General features: G+C 43.5%; 1 protein-coding gene across 1 annotated transcript; it reads right to left on the bottom strand.

Annotated features, from left to right (window-relative positions):
* Positions 1 to 405: 405 nt before the first annotated feature.
* On the bottom strand, positions 406 to 4,876 carry Gm5862 (predicted gene 5862). The gene is made up of 5 exons (NM_001281525.1): positions 4,738 to 4,876; positions 3,589 to 3,748; positions 2,145 to 2,288; positions 1,328 to 1,511; positions 406 to 582 (listed from the first exon to the last, which is right to left on the bottom strand). The coding sequence occupies exons 1-5, from the start codon at positions 4,874 to 4,876 to the stop codon at positions 406 to 408; spliced, it is 804 nt and encodes a 267-aa protein (NP_001268454.1).
* Between the last annotated feature and the right edge of the window lie 11,378 nt (positions 4,877 to 16,254).

Here is a 16,254-nt window from a genome sequence, read left to right on the forward strand (position 1 = left end):
CTACGTCTACAGCTGGGATAGAACACCTGAATAAGGAAGATGGTCTCAAGAGTCACTTCTTACAAATCAGTTTTTATGCATAAGAAATAGAATTTTTAAAAAATAGGTTTTAAAAGTTCAATTAATATAGAGATAAAGGAAAAAACAATGAAATATAAGAACATATAACTTCTAAATAACTTAGCAACAATTGAAAGAACAAAAACCAAAACTTCAAACAAAACTCTAAAGGAAAATTATTGTTCAGCAGCCTTTTTCTGCACTTTTAGCAGCACAGCCCTACAGCCTGCTGCTCCTCTTGGACACTTGGTAGCAGAGGAATCAACTCAATTCCCTGCCAAGAGGCGTTGTATGAAGAGAAAAGGGAACAATGCCCTGAATCAGCCATGGCTTCCTCGGTAGGGCCTATTCCCACTCAGGACATGTGCTATAAGAAGATTCATCTGAGGAAGATTCATCTGAGGAAGATGGTGGGTGCTGGGGATGGTGCTCAGCAGGGGCCTCCTGGCATGGCAACTCATTCTGCAAGATGCTGTCTTCTTCAGCTGTGGCCAATCCCAGCTCTCTTGCAGCTTCTGAGACCTGGGAGAGGAAGGCAGTTACTAAGACACAGGAATGGTGGGGAAGGGCATGGCAGCTCTCAGGCTGCATTCTCCCACTTCCTCAACTTTACTTGACAGTCATCATTAATATTTTAACTGAAATTACTGCTGTGAAATCTGCAGACAGGCAAAGAATTCAAAAACAGTCACAAAACATGGACTGAAAAAGATCAACTCAGGCTTCTATCAGCTCCAAAAAAGAACATGGTAAAGGAAGAGACCTCAGTGGATTACAGGAAGAAAGGAGAAGGCCACATGCCACCCAGATCAATGATAATGAGAAGCACTCATTTGACATTTGTACTTGGCTCTAATCCCTCCAAGGTGAATTGACCTAGAATGTCATATGACCTCTGCCTGTCTCCTGTCTAAGGACCCAGAACTCACTCAAACCTCCATATAGCATTCCACCTATCATGAAGACATGCATGCAAGAATGTGACATGTTGTTCACCTGTCACCCTGAGTGGACTGCAGCCTAAAGCAAAGTTGAAAGGTACACTTGCCAGTGGTAACAGTGTCTCAAAAGAGGCTAATTCAGAGTCTCACAAGAGGTTGACTTCCCAGAATACTTGTGTGAAGACAGAGCAAAGAACAGCTACATTCCATGAGGAGGGTGGCTGCTTGGAAGCATGGACTAGAAAGTTGGCGGGGGGAAGCAAAGATAGATCTAATGTGTCAATGGTATCAGATAGTCATAGCCTGACTGAATTGTTTGTCCCTACCTGATGTTCTTGAGTCTCCAGGTTGCTGGTCTTCTCCTGTTCGTCTTTACCACTCAGGTTCAACTCCACCAAACTTTGATGAATGGTGGCCCAATCAGCATGTACTTCCTTGCTCTCCTGCTGCAATATCACCAACTTCTTCTTTATAAGATTCTCCTCCAGCAGGATCCGGGTGTGCAGGTTACTGGAAACACACTCTGCATGGTAAGATCCTGCAGCCTCCTCCTCCCGTTTCTACTTACTTCCCTTTAACCTGACCTGTACCCTGGATCCCATGAAGACTTAATACAATCCACCTCAATACATCCATGACAGCTGTACAAACAGCAAAGAACAATTTCAGGGAAGAAGAAATTTTGGCTGTAGTCCAAACACCAAAAAGGGTCCATGTTTCTCCAAAAGAAAAAGGGATCTCCATCTACCCATGACAGCCCATGCATTGGGGCAATACCAATTAGTAGGGTGCAACTACAATCAGGGTACTCAAGAGAACAACAGGGAGGGCACTCTATTGTTGTGTTACTCCTCACTTAGCTCTGTAAAACCTGCCTGAGCCCCAGAGGCCCAGTACAGCATAATAACCTTCTCATGATCCTAATCACTTGTCTGTCTAGAGGCTCCAGAGGATGCCTGGAGAACACTGGCAGTGGTAAGAGTCTCTTAGAGGCCTAGGAAAACTGAGTCCAAAAGATCCAAGGCACACTGATGGCTAAAAGGCAGAAAGGATAGAAGGAGACCTGCAGACTCTCCAGACCAGAAACAAAGGAAGGTAGAAATGGCCATTTCACAAGTGTTGGCCTCCCTGACAAGAACTTACCGATAGAAATTTTTCTCCTTCTTGAGCTCCTGATTGTTCTCTCGGGCCTCCATGTTCTTCATCTCTAAGTCGTGTAGATATGTCATTATCTCCTTCTCCTTTAATTTCAGTTCTTTATAATGTCGAGTTTGCCTGTGGTAGGGCCTGGCCCCAGGAAGACAGAACTCCATGAACTTAGGCTTTTAGTAACATATGAACTCAGGCTGGGTCCTGGACTACTGCAGCCATGGAAACCACACTCTGCATTCTAAATGCTGGGATTTTCTTATCCTTGGGAAACTGGCTATCCTGGCCCCAGAACACCAGAAACTAGGCATCCAGATGGAGGGTGCCCTGGCTCTCTGCCTTACTCAGTAGGGCTGAAGGGCAGACTAAACAGTTATGTTCTCAGGAGCCTAGGCTACGGGTCTTTGCCCACCAGACACCTGTGATGGTGTTTCTCCTGTTTTCATAAAAGGGATTCTAAATCCTGGATACCTAGTAGTGTAGAGACAGATATTACACATAATTCTGGAGATGAGGCCCAGACATAACCACAGATTTATAATCTGCCCAAGGGATACAAATGTATGAACACTTGTGACCACATAGTCAAAGTGCAATGCTATTTAAAGTGGGGACTCCCAGACCTCAGGACCCACCTCACCTGGAAACTGTTAGGCAGGTAAATCCTCAGACCAAAACACCTAGCCCTAGATTCCAAATTGTGGAGAGAAATAAAAACATACAAAACATCTTCACAGGTCAGTACCTGTGCATGCACATAGACTCACAGACTTAGACCTATACACAAGATGGAGAAAGAAAGAGTGAGAGAATGGGAGAGAGAGAGAGAGAGAGAGAGAGAGAGAGAGAGAGACAGAGACAGAGACAGAGACATAGAGACAGAGAGAGGCAGGCAGACAGATAGACAGATAGAGACAAAGGGAACACAATGACAGGTAGAATAATGTATGCAACATTACTGCCTCAGACTATAAGGCACACAGACAAGGAGGGACAGGCATGAACTTCAGGCATTCTAATCAAGCACTGAGAAGAACCATGTGGGACCAGGCCCCTCCAGCTGCTACCTGGAGGTGCCAGCACTGTCACCTGCGAGACAAGTAAAAACACAACTACAAACACCCATCACCTAGAAACCTGCTGTCACAGGCTTTCCAAATGAACCATAGGAAATCATCACTGCCTCTATCCCTGAGTTCTTCACTCAGACTCCAAGTTCCTCTTTTCAAGTGGAGGGAGCAGAGGAGTCTATTACCCTTCTCACTCCTGACAAATCTTCAGGTGCAGCCTCTCCTCTAATTAGTATTTAGGGGCATGAAGTGGGGCCCAGGTATGTTCTGGTGGCATAGCTTCCTAGAACCCACACCTTTAAAAGCATAAGATGAGGGAGGCATTGCAGACCCCAGACTGACACCACAGGTTTTGGAGCAATGTATACCTCTTGTTCATGGATCCCTCGGTCACGTAGATCAGGCGATCTCTCAGCTCATTTGTCTCCTCGGTAGTGAGCTGGATCTTTTTGATCAGCTCCTTCTCTTCCTTCTCAAACTGCTTTTTGCTTTTGACAGGTACAGGGGATGTTGTCTGTCTGTGAGCCACTGTACGTAGATGAATACCAGAATATTAGATGTGAGAATGCAAAGAGTGTGGACTGACCACAGAGAAGGAAAAATGCCTGTAACCTCGTGACACCACCAAGAGATTGGTGCCAGCATGAGATTTCTTCTCAGTGGATCTCAGTTCTACCATCACTCTAGAGAGATCAGGCGATGTAAGTAGGCAGATGTTTCCTCATTCTCCTTAAACATGCTTATGAGGACCAGAGAGATGTCTTCTCCAGGGTACAATTTGGCTTCAGAGCCCTGAGCCCTGTGGTTTCACAAGTCAGATGATAAATACACTATTCAAAAGTATTTGAGATCTTGGAGATGCTCCAATATCCTACCTGTTACTCTAAGCCAAGGAATTGGCTTAAAAAGTCATGCAGGGGGCAGAACATAGTCAACACATTGATCAATTTCCCAACCCGCCCCTAAACACAAAACATCCCAGAAGTAGGAATAGAATCCCCCTGTGGGTCTATCAACTGATAGTTATTTGTTTACAGTGTAGAAATGCCTGCCCCCTACAATTGGTGATAAAGTTAAGGTAGGAACTTTCACAAACAGGAGGTCAGAGTAGTTCTGAGAACATGAGGTCTTGGTCTGGAGCACCATTCTCTCCCTGTCACTAATGTCAGATAACTACAGGAGCTAAAAGAAGCCATGGACTGAAGTGCAGGATTTCCTTCCCTAAAACTGGCATAGCTTAGACCCGCTGTCACTCGTGATGGTCTCATTCTGTCCCCATGTAACACCCACAATACCCAGTGCAAAAAAAGACTTGAAGTTCATGGCATAACAGCTTTGACCTTGTCAATTCCTTCCTTAGGGGATGGAAAAGTACTGTTCTGAATTCCTTGATGTTCAAGAATTGTGATAACCATGGAAATGTTTTCGCTACCCAGAGTCTCCAGTTCCACATTACTGGAAAGGCCAGCTCAGGCCACACCTACCAGGAAGCTCAATATCCACTTCCCAGGACTTACTGCACATTCGCCAAGTCCACCTCCTTCGTCCTTCATTCCTCTCAGATGGAAGGTCAGCATCCTTCCTCCCCTCTCTGGTCTCTCTCCCATCCACATTGACTCTCTGAAAAAGTCTGCAGAGTCGGGCAAACAAGGCCATCACTGCAATGTCCAGCCTCTGACTGAGAAATCTCAGTGGGTTTGTTGTCACTACAACACTGGTGACATCACGGAGGTTGCTAAGAACTCTCCAGGAGACAATAGAACGTCCAAGAAGGGACTGCTGATGTCATGGACTACATACAGCCTTTGGTTCCCTGCTAATGTTTCCCTGTACTGATAGGAAACTGAGCTGCCCTTTCCTGGGGCATAGCCATTGAGCACATCCTCCTTCCAAAGCCAGGGTTTGCTCTAGGCTTGATTGGCAACACCTAAGTAATTCCTATGTATCTAACTGAGTGTTTCCTTTCCAAACCCTTCTCAGAAATATCTCATCCTACCTTAAATTTTCCTCAATCAGCAGTAGGAGCCATTAAAACCTACTGAGAAATCATACCAGTACAAATATGCAGCCAAAATCTACTCCTGTCTCATCATGTACAGGTGCATGAAATCTCATCCAGGCTGAACCTGCAGGGCTGGGTGTAGTGTGGGTGTGTGTTAGGGGCCACACTCATGAAGCCTTGTGCTTAGCATTTGAAATTTGCCCCAAGATCCCTTAGGAGGGAGACATGCAGTCATCATGCAGTCATCACTCAGTCATTATGCTTCTGACAACAGTCTAGAGATCTGTTGGCAGAGGAAACTGAAATATTGGAGCCACCAATGAGTGGCCCTCAGATTGTGTGTGGGTTTTTCTCACTGCACCAAACTCACCAATCAGTATTGCTTATAGCCCTCTGTGTGCTAGACCATGAGATTTTGTTTGTAATAAATAATATATTCAACAGAGTTGCAGATGTGCAGGTAGAAAGTGTAGTCTAATACTATAGACAGGTTAGTTGACAGAGCAAGGGTCTAGCATCTTGTATTTGGGTTCATGTTTGGATCCACAAACCACACAAAACCCAATCCTAGTCAAACATGAATGATTCATTAAATGCAGACCCTAAAGTTGATTGATCAGAACCATAGCTCAGGTTTTGGGGGTTGAGCCATAGCCTCAAAAATCTATCTTTGTTAACTTATAAAGACAAAAAAAGCAAAAACCAAAACCCTAAAACCAAACCAAACAAACAAACATTAACAAATGAAAAAACACAATTAGTTCATTTAAAGTTAGGGAAATATCCAGTGGTCTGTTCTGATCAGGCCATTTTAGATATAACTGCATACTGACCTTTAATTGGAGGGTCCCATGGATTGGTTTATTTACCATTGTAAGATTAACAAGCCTCATACAGAACACAACAGGATGTGGATACCATGACTTTGCTCTGAGTCAAGTTGTTTTTCTGTGTTTATGATTGGCTGTCATATGACAGCAACTATCTGAAATAGGGGGCAGACATAGAACACAATGGCTCTTGCTATACTGGGCAGTACATGCCTTAGCATTAGATTATCCAGGTCTCTCACAATGACCAGTTCAGTTTTCACAGTACTTGGAGACCCCACTTGGAAGCCCAAATATAGGAAAGTGGAAGCAGAATTGTCTGAGCTCAAGGTTAACCTGGTCCACATGGGGTATTTGAGACCCTGTTTCAGAAAACAACACTGAAACACACGCGACATGCAAGGCCTCACTAGCCAAATCTTGTCTGTTATAAAGAACTTAACATTCTCTCCCTTCCAGTCTTTCTTTCTGGGAAGATGGAGAAGTGAAAATGATCTTTCGATTCTAAGGACCATGTTCTCTTGTCCCCTCAGCCCACAATAAGAACAGATGAAAGTGAGTATCATCATATGAACAATTGAGTAATATCCACTGCTGCTAGCGTGGTACTGTGCCAATGATAATCTTAGCTTCCTTTAGTGTTGCTGCCCCAGCAGGAAGTATTAAGGTCTGTGGCCAGAGCTCAGAGAACCTTTCAAGGGGCTAGAGAGAAGCCATCAGAGACTCTCCACTTCCTTGTCCTGAGATGAAATCCAGGAACACAATATGAACTTGGTGGCTAATTAACCATACATCATACTTCTACCTCCACCTTTCTATGTTCAGTACAGGAAAGTGTTCATGCACCTCCATGCCAGATTTATCTTAATATATGTCCCAGGGCGCAGACTTTTTAGAGAGTTGGGTGTAGTCAATCAGTTGGTGCCCTCAGTAAGATGTCAAGACTATCAATAACAAGTGACCACACTGTATTTGTTTAAAAAGTTCATTAGCTGAAAATTGAGCATAAGTGAGGAGTGGGACACCAGCACTGTGTCCTGGCGTTTTTGTGCCTAGACATGGCTCAAAGGGAAGGTGTGAGGACAACTTGGGTTCCTCTGCATGGACAGAGTAAGGTGAAATAGGCACTGACCAGGCTGAGCAATACTTCTGAGGCCCCTTATTACAGGTAACAAGCACATTCTCTGTCCTCCTTACAAAGAGCTTCTGTTGAGACCATGGATCTTTTAAGGTAAGGCTATAGTCAGGTCTCGCAGACTTCTTTCCTAGTGATACAAAGTTCTCTCTGATAAGGCTTACACCATACCATCTCTGTAGCAAGTTTGTTACAAGCCAGCAGTCTATTTCATGCTGTTCCTGTAATATGCTTTACAGTCATGGATGTAAAACCTTTCAAGGAGCTAGACAGAAGCCATGAGAGACTCTCCACTTCCTTCTCCTGAGAAGAAATCCAGGAACACAATGCTAACTTGGTGGCCAATTAACCATGCATCATACTTCTACCTCCACCAATCTGTTTTCAGTACAGGAAAGTGTTCATGCACCTCCATGCCAGATTTATCTTGATATATGTCCCAGACTGGGACCCTATAGGTGGAAGAACAATATTGACTAACCAGTATCCCCCCCCCTCCTTAGAAATTGTGTCTCTAGCTGCATCTGTATCAGAAGCTGGCCTAGTCGGCCATCATTGGAAAGAGAGGCACATTGGTCGTGCAATCATTATATGCCTCAGTACAGGAGAACACCAGGACCAAGAAGTGAGAGTGTGTGGGGAGGAGGGAAGTGGGAAGAAGGGTATTGGGGACTCTTGGGTTGCTCCAAATCCATAGCTGCTCAGGACCATCACCTCATTACATTCCTACCCTGTTGAAAAATATCTTAATAAAAACTCCTTCAAAACTGCCAAATTAAAGCACATCAGAGCATTAGACTTTGTCAGAGTTTTGAACACTCAATTCCCATTGCAAATTCTTTCTATCTTAACTCCCTCTTCACAGCTTCCTTCTGACTCTTAAACGGGTTGGGGTAGGCAGAGACACCTTCCATTACCTTGCTTCCCTCCAGAGCACAGCCCTGGCCTATGTAGCAAGCACAATGACACCTGCTTTCTGGCCTTTGCTACCTCTTGTCCCTTCCCAATCCTAATGTTGTAAGACTTGGTCCAGATCTCCCAATCCAGATCTCTGGCCAACAGGAGAGTAGTTGACCAATGGCTCTTTCCACTGAGTGGCTCACTAGTCCTGAAAATAAAAGTGGCTAGCCTTCTCCATGTCCTGCACACTAAAGAGGTGCACAAGCCACAGCCCAGAACACTGCTCTAATGCCTCCCATCTCATGGTAGACAGGCTGAATACTTTGGTGTGTTTTCCTAACTTTGACCTACTAGCCTAAAAATACCTCTTCATTATTGAACTCTGTGAGCCACATGATTGGGACAATGACTTGATTAGTATTCACATATGCGTGAAAATGTCCTTAGATTTTCACAAGTCTATACTTGTGATGGTTTGTATATGCTTGGCCCAGGGAATGACACTATTAGAAGGTGTCAGAGTAGGTGTGGCCTTGTTGGAGTAGGTCTGTCATTATGAGCTTGGGCTTTAAGACCCTCATCCTAGCTGCCTGGAAGCCAGTATTCTGCTAGCAGTATTAAGATGAAGTTGTAGAACTCTCAGCTCCTCCTGCACCATGCCTGACTGGATGGCACCTTGCCCCCACCTTAATCATAATGGACTAATTTGAATCTGAAAGCCAGCCCCAATTAAATATTGTTCTTATAAGAGTTGCCTAGGTCATGGTGTCTCTTCCCAGCAGGTAAAACCCTACCTAAGACAATAATTAATAGAACTAGTTTCTATTCGAAATAAAGACATCCTTTCTATATAGACTTGTACAAAAGCCAGAAAGATACATGGAATTTTTTTTGTTGTTGTTATACCAACAAATCTCTTTATTGACATGTATTCTAGAATGTACCCCTCACATAGCATCCTCATAGATTACATAATTTCATTAACAGTGCTGTGTATTAATTTTCTCATTGCATTCTCTGTCCTCATTTCCTTATATATTTCCCTGCACTGTTTAGTTTAAATGTTTACCATTTGTCTTCTTAGTAGAATATTGATGGAAAAAACATCTTGTGTCACCAAGTATAAATACCTCAACCTCTATTTGTGCTTCATGTGCTTCTATTAATTAAAAAGGGATGTGTGTGTGTATGTGTCTGTATGTGTGTTTGTGTATGTGTGTGTATGTGTGTTTGTATGTGTTCTGTGTGCATGTGTGTGTGTGTGATTGTGTGGATATATAGATACACGCACAAATGTGTTCCCTAATAGGATTATTTCATGGCTGCTATTATATATTCCAAGCATCTAGCAAGGAATATTATTATGCTAATGATTATGCCCTCTTGCTCAGGAGTCCACAGTCTTCCTATGTATAGAGGCATACACAGGTATTTATACTGATCTGCACGCATGTGCCTGTCTTCCTGATCTGAACTAATGTGCCTGTCTTTATTTCCTGATTATATAACTTGAATTTTATATGGCCTGGAGAAAAAACATACAAATTCTTACCTATATTAACAAAAACATAAATAAAATGTCTCAATCCATGTGTGTCTTTAACTGTTCTTTTACAAGATACTTCAGTCAAAATCCGCAACTCACTTTGCCTCAATCCACTTTTCTTTTCTTTTTTTTTTAAATTAGGTATTTTCTTCATTTACATTTCCAATGGTATCCCAAGAGTCCCCAATACCCTTCTTTCCACTCCCCTCCTCCCCACACACTCCCACTTCTTGGCCCTGGTGTTCCCCTGTACTGAGGCATATAAATTTTGCAAGACCAATGTGCTTCTCTTTCCACTGATGGCCGACTAGGCCAGCTTCTGATACATATGCAGCTAGAGACAGAAGTTCTGGGGGGGAAGGGGTACTGGTTAGTTAACATTGATGTTCCACCTATAGCGTTGCAGACCCCCTTTAGCTCCTTGGGTACTTTATCTAGCTCCTCCATTGGGGGCCCTATGATCCATCCAATAACTGATTGTGAGCATCCACTTCTGTGTTTGCTGGGCCCCAGCATAGTCTCACAAGAGACAGCTATATGAAGGTCCTTTCTGCAAAATCTTGCTAGTGTATGCAATGGTGTCAGCATTTGGAGGCTGCTTATGGCATGGATCCCCAGGTATGGCAGTCTCTAGATGGTCCATCCTTTCCTCTCAGCTCCAAACCTTGTCTCTGTAACTCCTTCTAAGGGTGTTTTGTTTCCAATTCTAAGAAGGGGCAAAGTGTCCAAATTTTGGTTTTTGTTCCTCTTGAGTTTCATGTGTTTTGCAAATTGTATCTTGTATCTTGGGTGTTCTAAGTTTCTGGGCTAATATCCACTTATCAGTGAGTATATATTGTGTGAGTTCTTTTGTGCTTGGGTTACCTCACTCAAGATGATGCCCTCCAGTTCCATCCATTTGCCTAGGAATTTCATAAATTCATTCTTTTTAATAGCTGAGTAATACTCCATTGTGTAAATGTGCCTCATCTTCTGTCCGTTCCTCTGTTGAGGGACATTTGGCTTCTTTCCAACTTCTGACTATTATAAATAAGGCTGCTACGAACATAGTGGAGCATGTGTTCTTGTTACCAGTTGGAACATCTTCTGAATATATACCCATGAGCGGTATTGCAGGATCCTCTGTCCAGTTTTCTGAGGAACCACCAGACTGATTTTCAGAGAGGACCCATGGTTCCAGCTGCATATGTTGCAAAGGATGGCCTTATCTGGCACCAGTGAGAGGGGATGCCCTTGGTCCTGTGAAGGCTAGATGTTCCAGTGTAGGGGAATGCTAGGACAATGAGGTGGGAGTTCTTGGGTGCATGGGTGCGTGGGGAAGTACCCTCATAGAAGCAGGGAAAAGATGGATGGGATAGGGGGTTTGGGGAAGGTAAACTGGGAAAGGGATAACAGTTGAAATGTAAATGAATGCAAAACCCAGTAAAAATTAAATTATTTAAAAAAAAAAGAATGGCTGGCAACATGGTTCCAAGTCTAGAAATGCTTTGCAGTCTGGGAGAGAAAATGAGACACTGTGATCCACACTGCACATTTAGGACAGCTTAGTCTGGTAAGGGCTGACATGAAATATTATTTCATATCACAAGTGCCAGTAGAAAAATCCAGGATAATGTATACATTTACCAAACAAACCACACAATGTTGTGAGGACCCATACTTGAGTAGGCTTTGTAAAACCCAGGCCCCTTCCAGTTCTAAGATGGAGAAGGAGAACCAACCACTATAGTAGTATCTTGGCAGTTGGGTAAATCAAGTTTCACCCACTTTCCACTGTGTTGCGGATGACCCTTTCTCTGGCTGAATCAGTTCATAAAACCCAGAGGACCTGTGCCAGTGTATACTCAAACCTCTATCCTGCCTGTGTAGGTGCTGAAATTTTAAAAGTCCTGGCTTGCCAGCAACTCTTTGTGGAAGCACAGGGTTAATTCATTCACACATTAACTCTCTGATTCATCCCCAAGCAGAGTCAGTTCCATTCAGTAAAACTCACCCAGTCACCTGGAACAAGTACTTCCACAATATACTCTTATATCTGCTATGGCAAAAGGGGAGCTTCAAATGTCCTTCCTAATTAGCAACAACAAAACACAGCAAGTGTATGGTCAAGGACAACCGCATCTATCAAAGCTATTTCCCAGAGTGACTTTGAAGGTTATCATATCTGGTGTGTGGTTATCACTGATGCCGTATTGCAAGCAAAACTGAGGCACGTGACTCTGGCCTTCCTGATTCATTTTATAAATAAATAAATTGAGTTATAAATATAACTCAATATTTGGCTACAGAGTCATGAATGGATGTGTGTTACAGAGTACTATATGTTAGGAGTATGAGAATTCATAACAGCATGGATACAGTATGGTGGTGAATACATCTTAGTGTGTACATGGGGTAAGCCACATGATCCACACACAAGAGACCATCGCCTCGTGTATCCCTAGGTGGCTATGACTTCACACATATACAGAAAAGGATAGCTGGGTCTGGGTTTAGTCAGAGAAGTTGCAACTGACCCTAAAGAGACCGAGATCTCTGGAAGTTCAGAGGTCTGGTGGGGTGGGTTTGGGGATCCCCATGGACAGAGGAGGGGCAGGGGAGAGGTATGGGATGTGGAAGAGACAGAGGGCAGATCTGGAGTTTAAAAAACATAAATAGAACAAAAGCATAAAAGTGTTATTTTTCTTGTGTTTCAGCCTTGCTTTTCTTTCTACGCAGAGTAAGTTTGTCACCTTTCTGGATTGATAGAATTAATAGGAGCTAGAAAGTTGAAAGCAAAGATGGCTATTATACCAGCATGGGTTCAGAACATCACCAAATCAAGGACAGGGTGAGGGAGTGTGCCATGGAGCCAGCTGAGAGCCACAGCCTCATGACTGAAGGCCTGAGCATGCCAGGCTTCCCTGGGCCTCACTCAGTCCTCACTCACCTCACAAGATGAGGACTTGCTCGGGCTTGTGGAGAGTAGAGCATTGATCACTGTGACCACTAGGAGGCGCAGTGATGAGGGGTCAGGACTAATTCAATGATGTGGGCAGATGGTCTGTTACCCTGCAAGTTGGGTGTGGTATCAAAGAAGGAAGAGTGGGTGAGCATAATCAGGACTGACATTTCCTCAGAGCCAAGCTCTAAGTACAGCCTTGGGCAAGTGGGCCCAGCATATTGAGCTTTGGCTTCCTTATCTGTCATTGATGATAAGAATCCAGACCTCACATTGATGTTGTTTAAGTGAGATGCTGAGACAGCTGCCTAGCTATTGATAAGAGATCAATATTATTTCTTATTACAGTGTAGACCCAGGGCCTTCACTGGGAATAAAAACAATAGCGATTGTGTTAGCAGCAATAATAGTAAACAAAGGAATCGTTGTTAGGTTTTCCCCATCTTTTCTTTCAGTCAGGTCCACGTTTAGGAGTGCAGAGGACTGGGACTGGAGATTGCTGTAGCTGGTTCAGATTCACAGTTGCTTAGCTGGCCCCTCTGGAGAAACAGTGAAAGCCACTTTTGGCTACTTAGGTCCAAGGCATGCATAGGTAGGATAGCCTCTACTAGTCACATGCATGGTGGTGGCTGTCTTGGGTTGAATCATTGTCCCTTGCACTGAAGCTCAAGGCTTTTCTTAGGATTAAATCAGGGAGAACTTAGGGGGATTTGACCAAGAAGAGACTTTTATGAGATGTGCAGCAAATCCCCACTGTGACAGGCAGCTTTGTTATGAATACCTTCCTTATAAACAGTCCTGGAAATGCCCGAGTCACTTCTTCCACAGGAGGCCACACAGCATGGTCATTCACTTTATGTTGCCTTCCCTTCTGGAGTTAAAATTCCATGTAAGGAATAAAGTAGATGCTGTGACATCTGTACTCTTAAAATTGATCTGTGTGGACTGGGGTTTTGTTTTGTTATTTTTTGTTATTTTTTTTGGTTTCTGAGCCTGTTTTGTTTGCAAAAGGAGTATGTATTCTACAGGACTGTGACTGTAGCTATTCTGAATTTGGGTGGAGGGAAGCATGTTCCAATATTCCATTCTTTCAGTAAGTAAACTTTTTTATTACCAAAGTTTAAAAACTATGTACAAATTACAGAAACTAACAGAAAAGTCTCTTACATGTAGAAATATGGATAAGAATAGACACAGCAGGGGATAATAGGTGTGTATGCTGAATGCTTACAGCAGCTGGCCTGCCCTAGGCCACCCAATACTCTTCCAGATTCCCCTATCAAACCCTTCACTCCACCACCTACCCTGTGCTTATGTTAAGACTCCCACTTTGCAACAAACTTATCAGACAGGGCTTTTACACAGTTTGGGGAGGGCTTGGATCACAGACAAAAGAAACAGAGCATGGGGGATCTTTTATTGTTTTCTTCAAGTTGGACGGTGTAGTGGCTATTCCTGGTTGTCAACTTGACAATATTTGGAATGAACTACAATCCGGAATTGGAAGGCTCACCAGTGACCCTTATCTTGAGGCTTGGAGATCCTTATCTGGATCTTGGTTTGGAGATCTTGAGCCATAGTGGCTATGGATTCCAGAAGATTGAATCTCCAAGTTTAAGGAAAACACCTTTAATCTGGGCTACACCTTTCATCTGGGATTAAAGGTGTGGTGGAACACACCTTTAATCTGGGCTACACCTTCTGCTGGAGACAGTATAAGAACATTGGAAGAAGGGAGTCTAGCTCTAGCTCTTCTCCTTCACCTGCTTGCTGCATGAGACTGAGTAACTGCTAGATCCTTGGACTTCCATTCACAGCTGTGACTGAATCATTGTTGGGAATTGGGCTGCCGACTGTAAGTCATCAATAAATTCCTTTACTATCTAGAGACTATCCATAAGTTCTGTGACTCTAGAGAACCCCGACTAATACAGACAGATTGCTACTATGCTCAGCACAAAAGGAAATGCATGATTGTAGCTTGTAGCAAAAAAAGAAACTTAAAAAAACCCAAAACCAAAACAACAAAACATAAAAACAAAATCCAATCCATGCTAAAGTGGTTAGGGACAGGCAAGATGATCTCGGTAACCTTGAGTGGCCAGCCCCATGCAGCACTCTTGCCCTGTTTCCCATGGTTAGCTGCTGCCAGGCTGTTCATACTTCCAATGCCATCCACCACCTGTGGCTAGCCTACAGTGAGCTGACTGCCACTCACACTTCCCCTCTACCTCTTAAAATAATAACACAAAAGACTTAGGGGAAATCTACAAGCACAAAGTGCCCATTCAAGCAATACAAAACTCAACACATATAAATACAACCTGCACACTTAGATCAGGAAAATGTACCTACATTACTCTATTTCCCATTTATGAAATCCCCAGGTATTTATGGACACTAGGGCCCCGTAGTCTAGCACCATCTTCCTATTCCTCCATCTTTTGTCCTCCATTCCCTCTCTCTTCTCCATCACACTTCCACTCTCTAATATTTCAGCTCTGCCTGTGTTCCCAATTGTCCAATAAGAGCCTCTAGCCTTATCTGACCAATTAAGATTTCACCTGACTGCACCCGTGTTTAGGGACTCTTGAGGGAGCAGAAAACACAAACAGCAATCCACAACTTTCCCCCTACCCCATTTTGTCCAATTAAAAGGCTCTAAACACAGAACTGCCAGTGGTAACTTCAGAGCCCTGCATACATGCCTGGCAGCATAGGACAATGAGTATGCGCAGGTCAGGCACTGTACCTACACATCTCCTGAGATTTCTCCACTCAACTGGACTTGATCCTGGCCATCTAAACAGCACATTCTCTGGAAGGACAAAAGCCAACTGCAGGAGGTGTGGGGATGCCTCACAGGTTAGAGCATCTGCTACTCTCTAGAAGACCCACATGGTGCCTAACAACCATCTCCAGGAATGGTTGTGGTTCCTTCTTCTGTCCTCTGAGAGAAATGTCCCTCAGGAGGAGCCACATACTGTATTACATTCAGTAGGAAAGACACCCATTCACATAAATGTTAAACATAAGTCTAATCAGCAACAGCAAAAACACAGCAAGTTTATGGTCAAGGACAGCAGCATCTATCAAAAGCTATTTCCCAGCAAGCCATGGAAGGTCATTATATCTGCTATGTGGTTAACACTTGATGAAGACCAGCTTCGAGAATGCCTTAAAGAAACAGATGGACTACCGCTCTGGTGGCAAGTAGCAAAGCTTTACTGATTTCTACAGCTTAAAAACATGGGGTATGACTTTGCAAATTTTGCTCAAAAAATAACATTTTTACTTAGTTGCATCTGGCAAACAATATTATCAATTTTGGAGTCATTTTCTCATAACAAGAATGAATTTCAGAAGAAGAAACTGTTATCTGAAGACCCAAGGACATCTTCTCTCAGGGTAAATATTAACTCTTGACTAGGAACAAGGAAAAACTCTGGCTCACAGAAAGTCATGTTTAGACATCCCTCCCTTTCAGGAGGGATGACCCATGACCTTTCCCCAGTTAACGGCTCTGACCCTTTCAGGCCAGAACCAAAGGGAAGCCATTGTTCTCCTCAATCACTGATGGTCTATTGCAAGTAAACTGAGGCAGATGGCTCTGGCCTTCCTGATTTATTTTATATTCCTTTCTGAGTGTTTTTATATCTGCAGCCGCTCTAGAACAATGG

Source organism: Mus musculus, chromosome 5 (genome assembly GCF_000001635.26).
Source record: "Mus musculus strain C57BL/6J chromosome 5, GRCm38.p6 C57BL/6J".
Lineage (NCBI taxonomy): Eukaryota > Metazoa > Chordata > Mammalia > Rodentia > Muridae > Mus > Mus musculus.

Excerpts from the sequence above, each read along its gene's own strand:
- Gm5862 (NM_001281525.1), bottom strand. The coding sequence starts at position 4,876 with ATGGCCTTGTTTGCCCGACTCTGCAGACTTTTTCAGAGAGTCAATGTG. Across the intron at positions 3,749-4,737 it reads GTGGACTTGGCGAATGTGCA|TGGCTCACAGACAGACAACA; the intron begins GTAAGTCCTGGG and ends ATCTACGTACAG. Across the intron at positions 2,289-3,588 it reads GAGGGATCCATGAACAAGAG|GCCCTACCACAGGCAAACTC; the intron begins GTATACATTGCT and ends TCCTGGGGCCAG.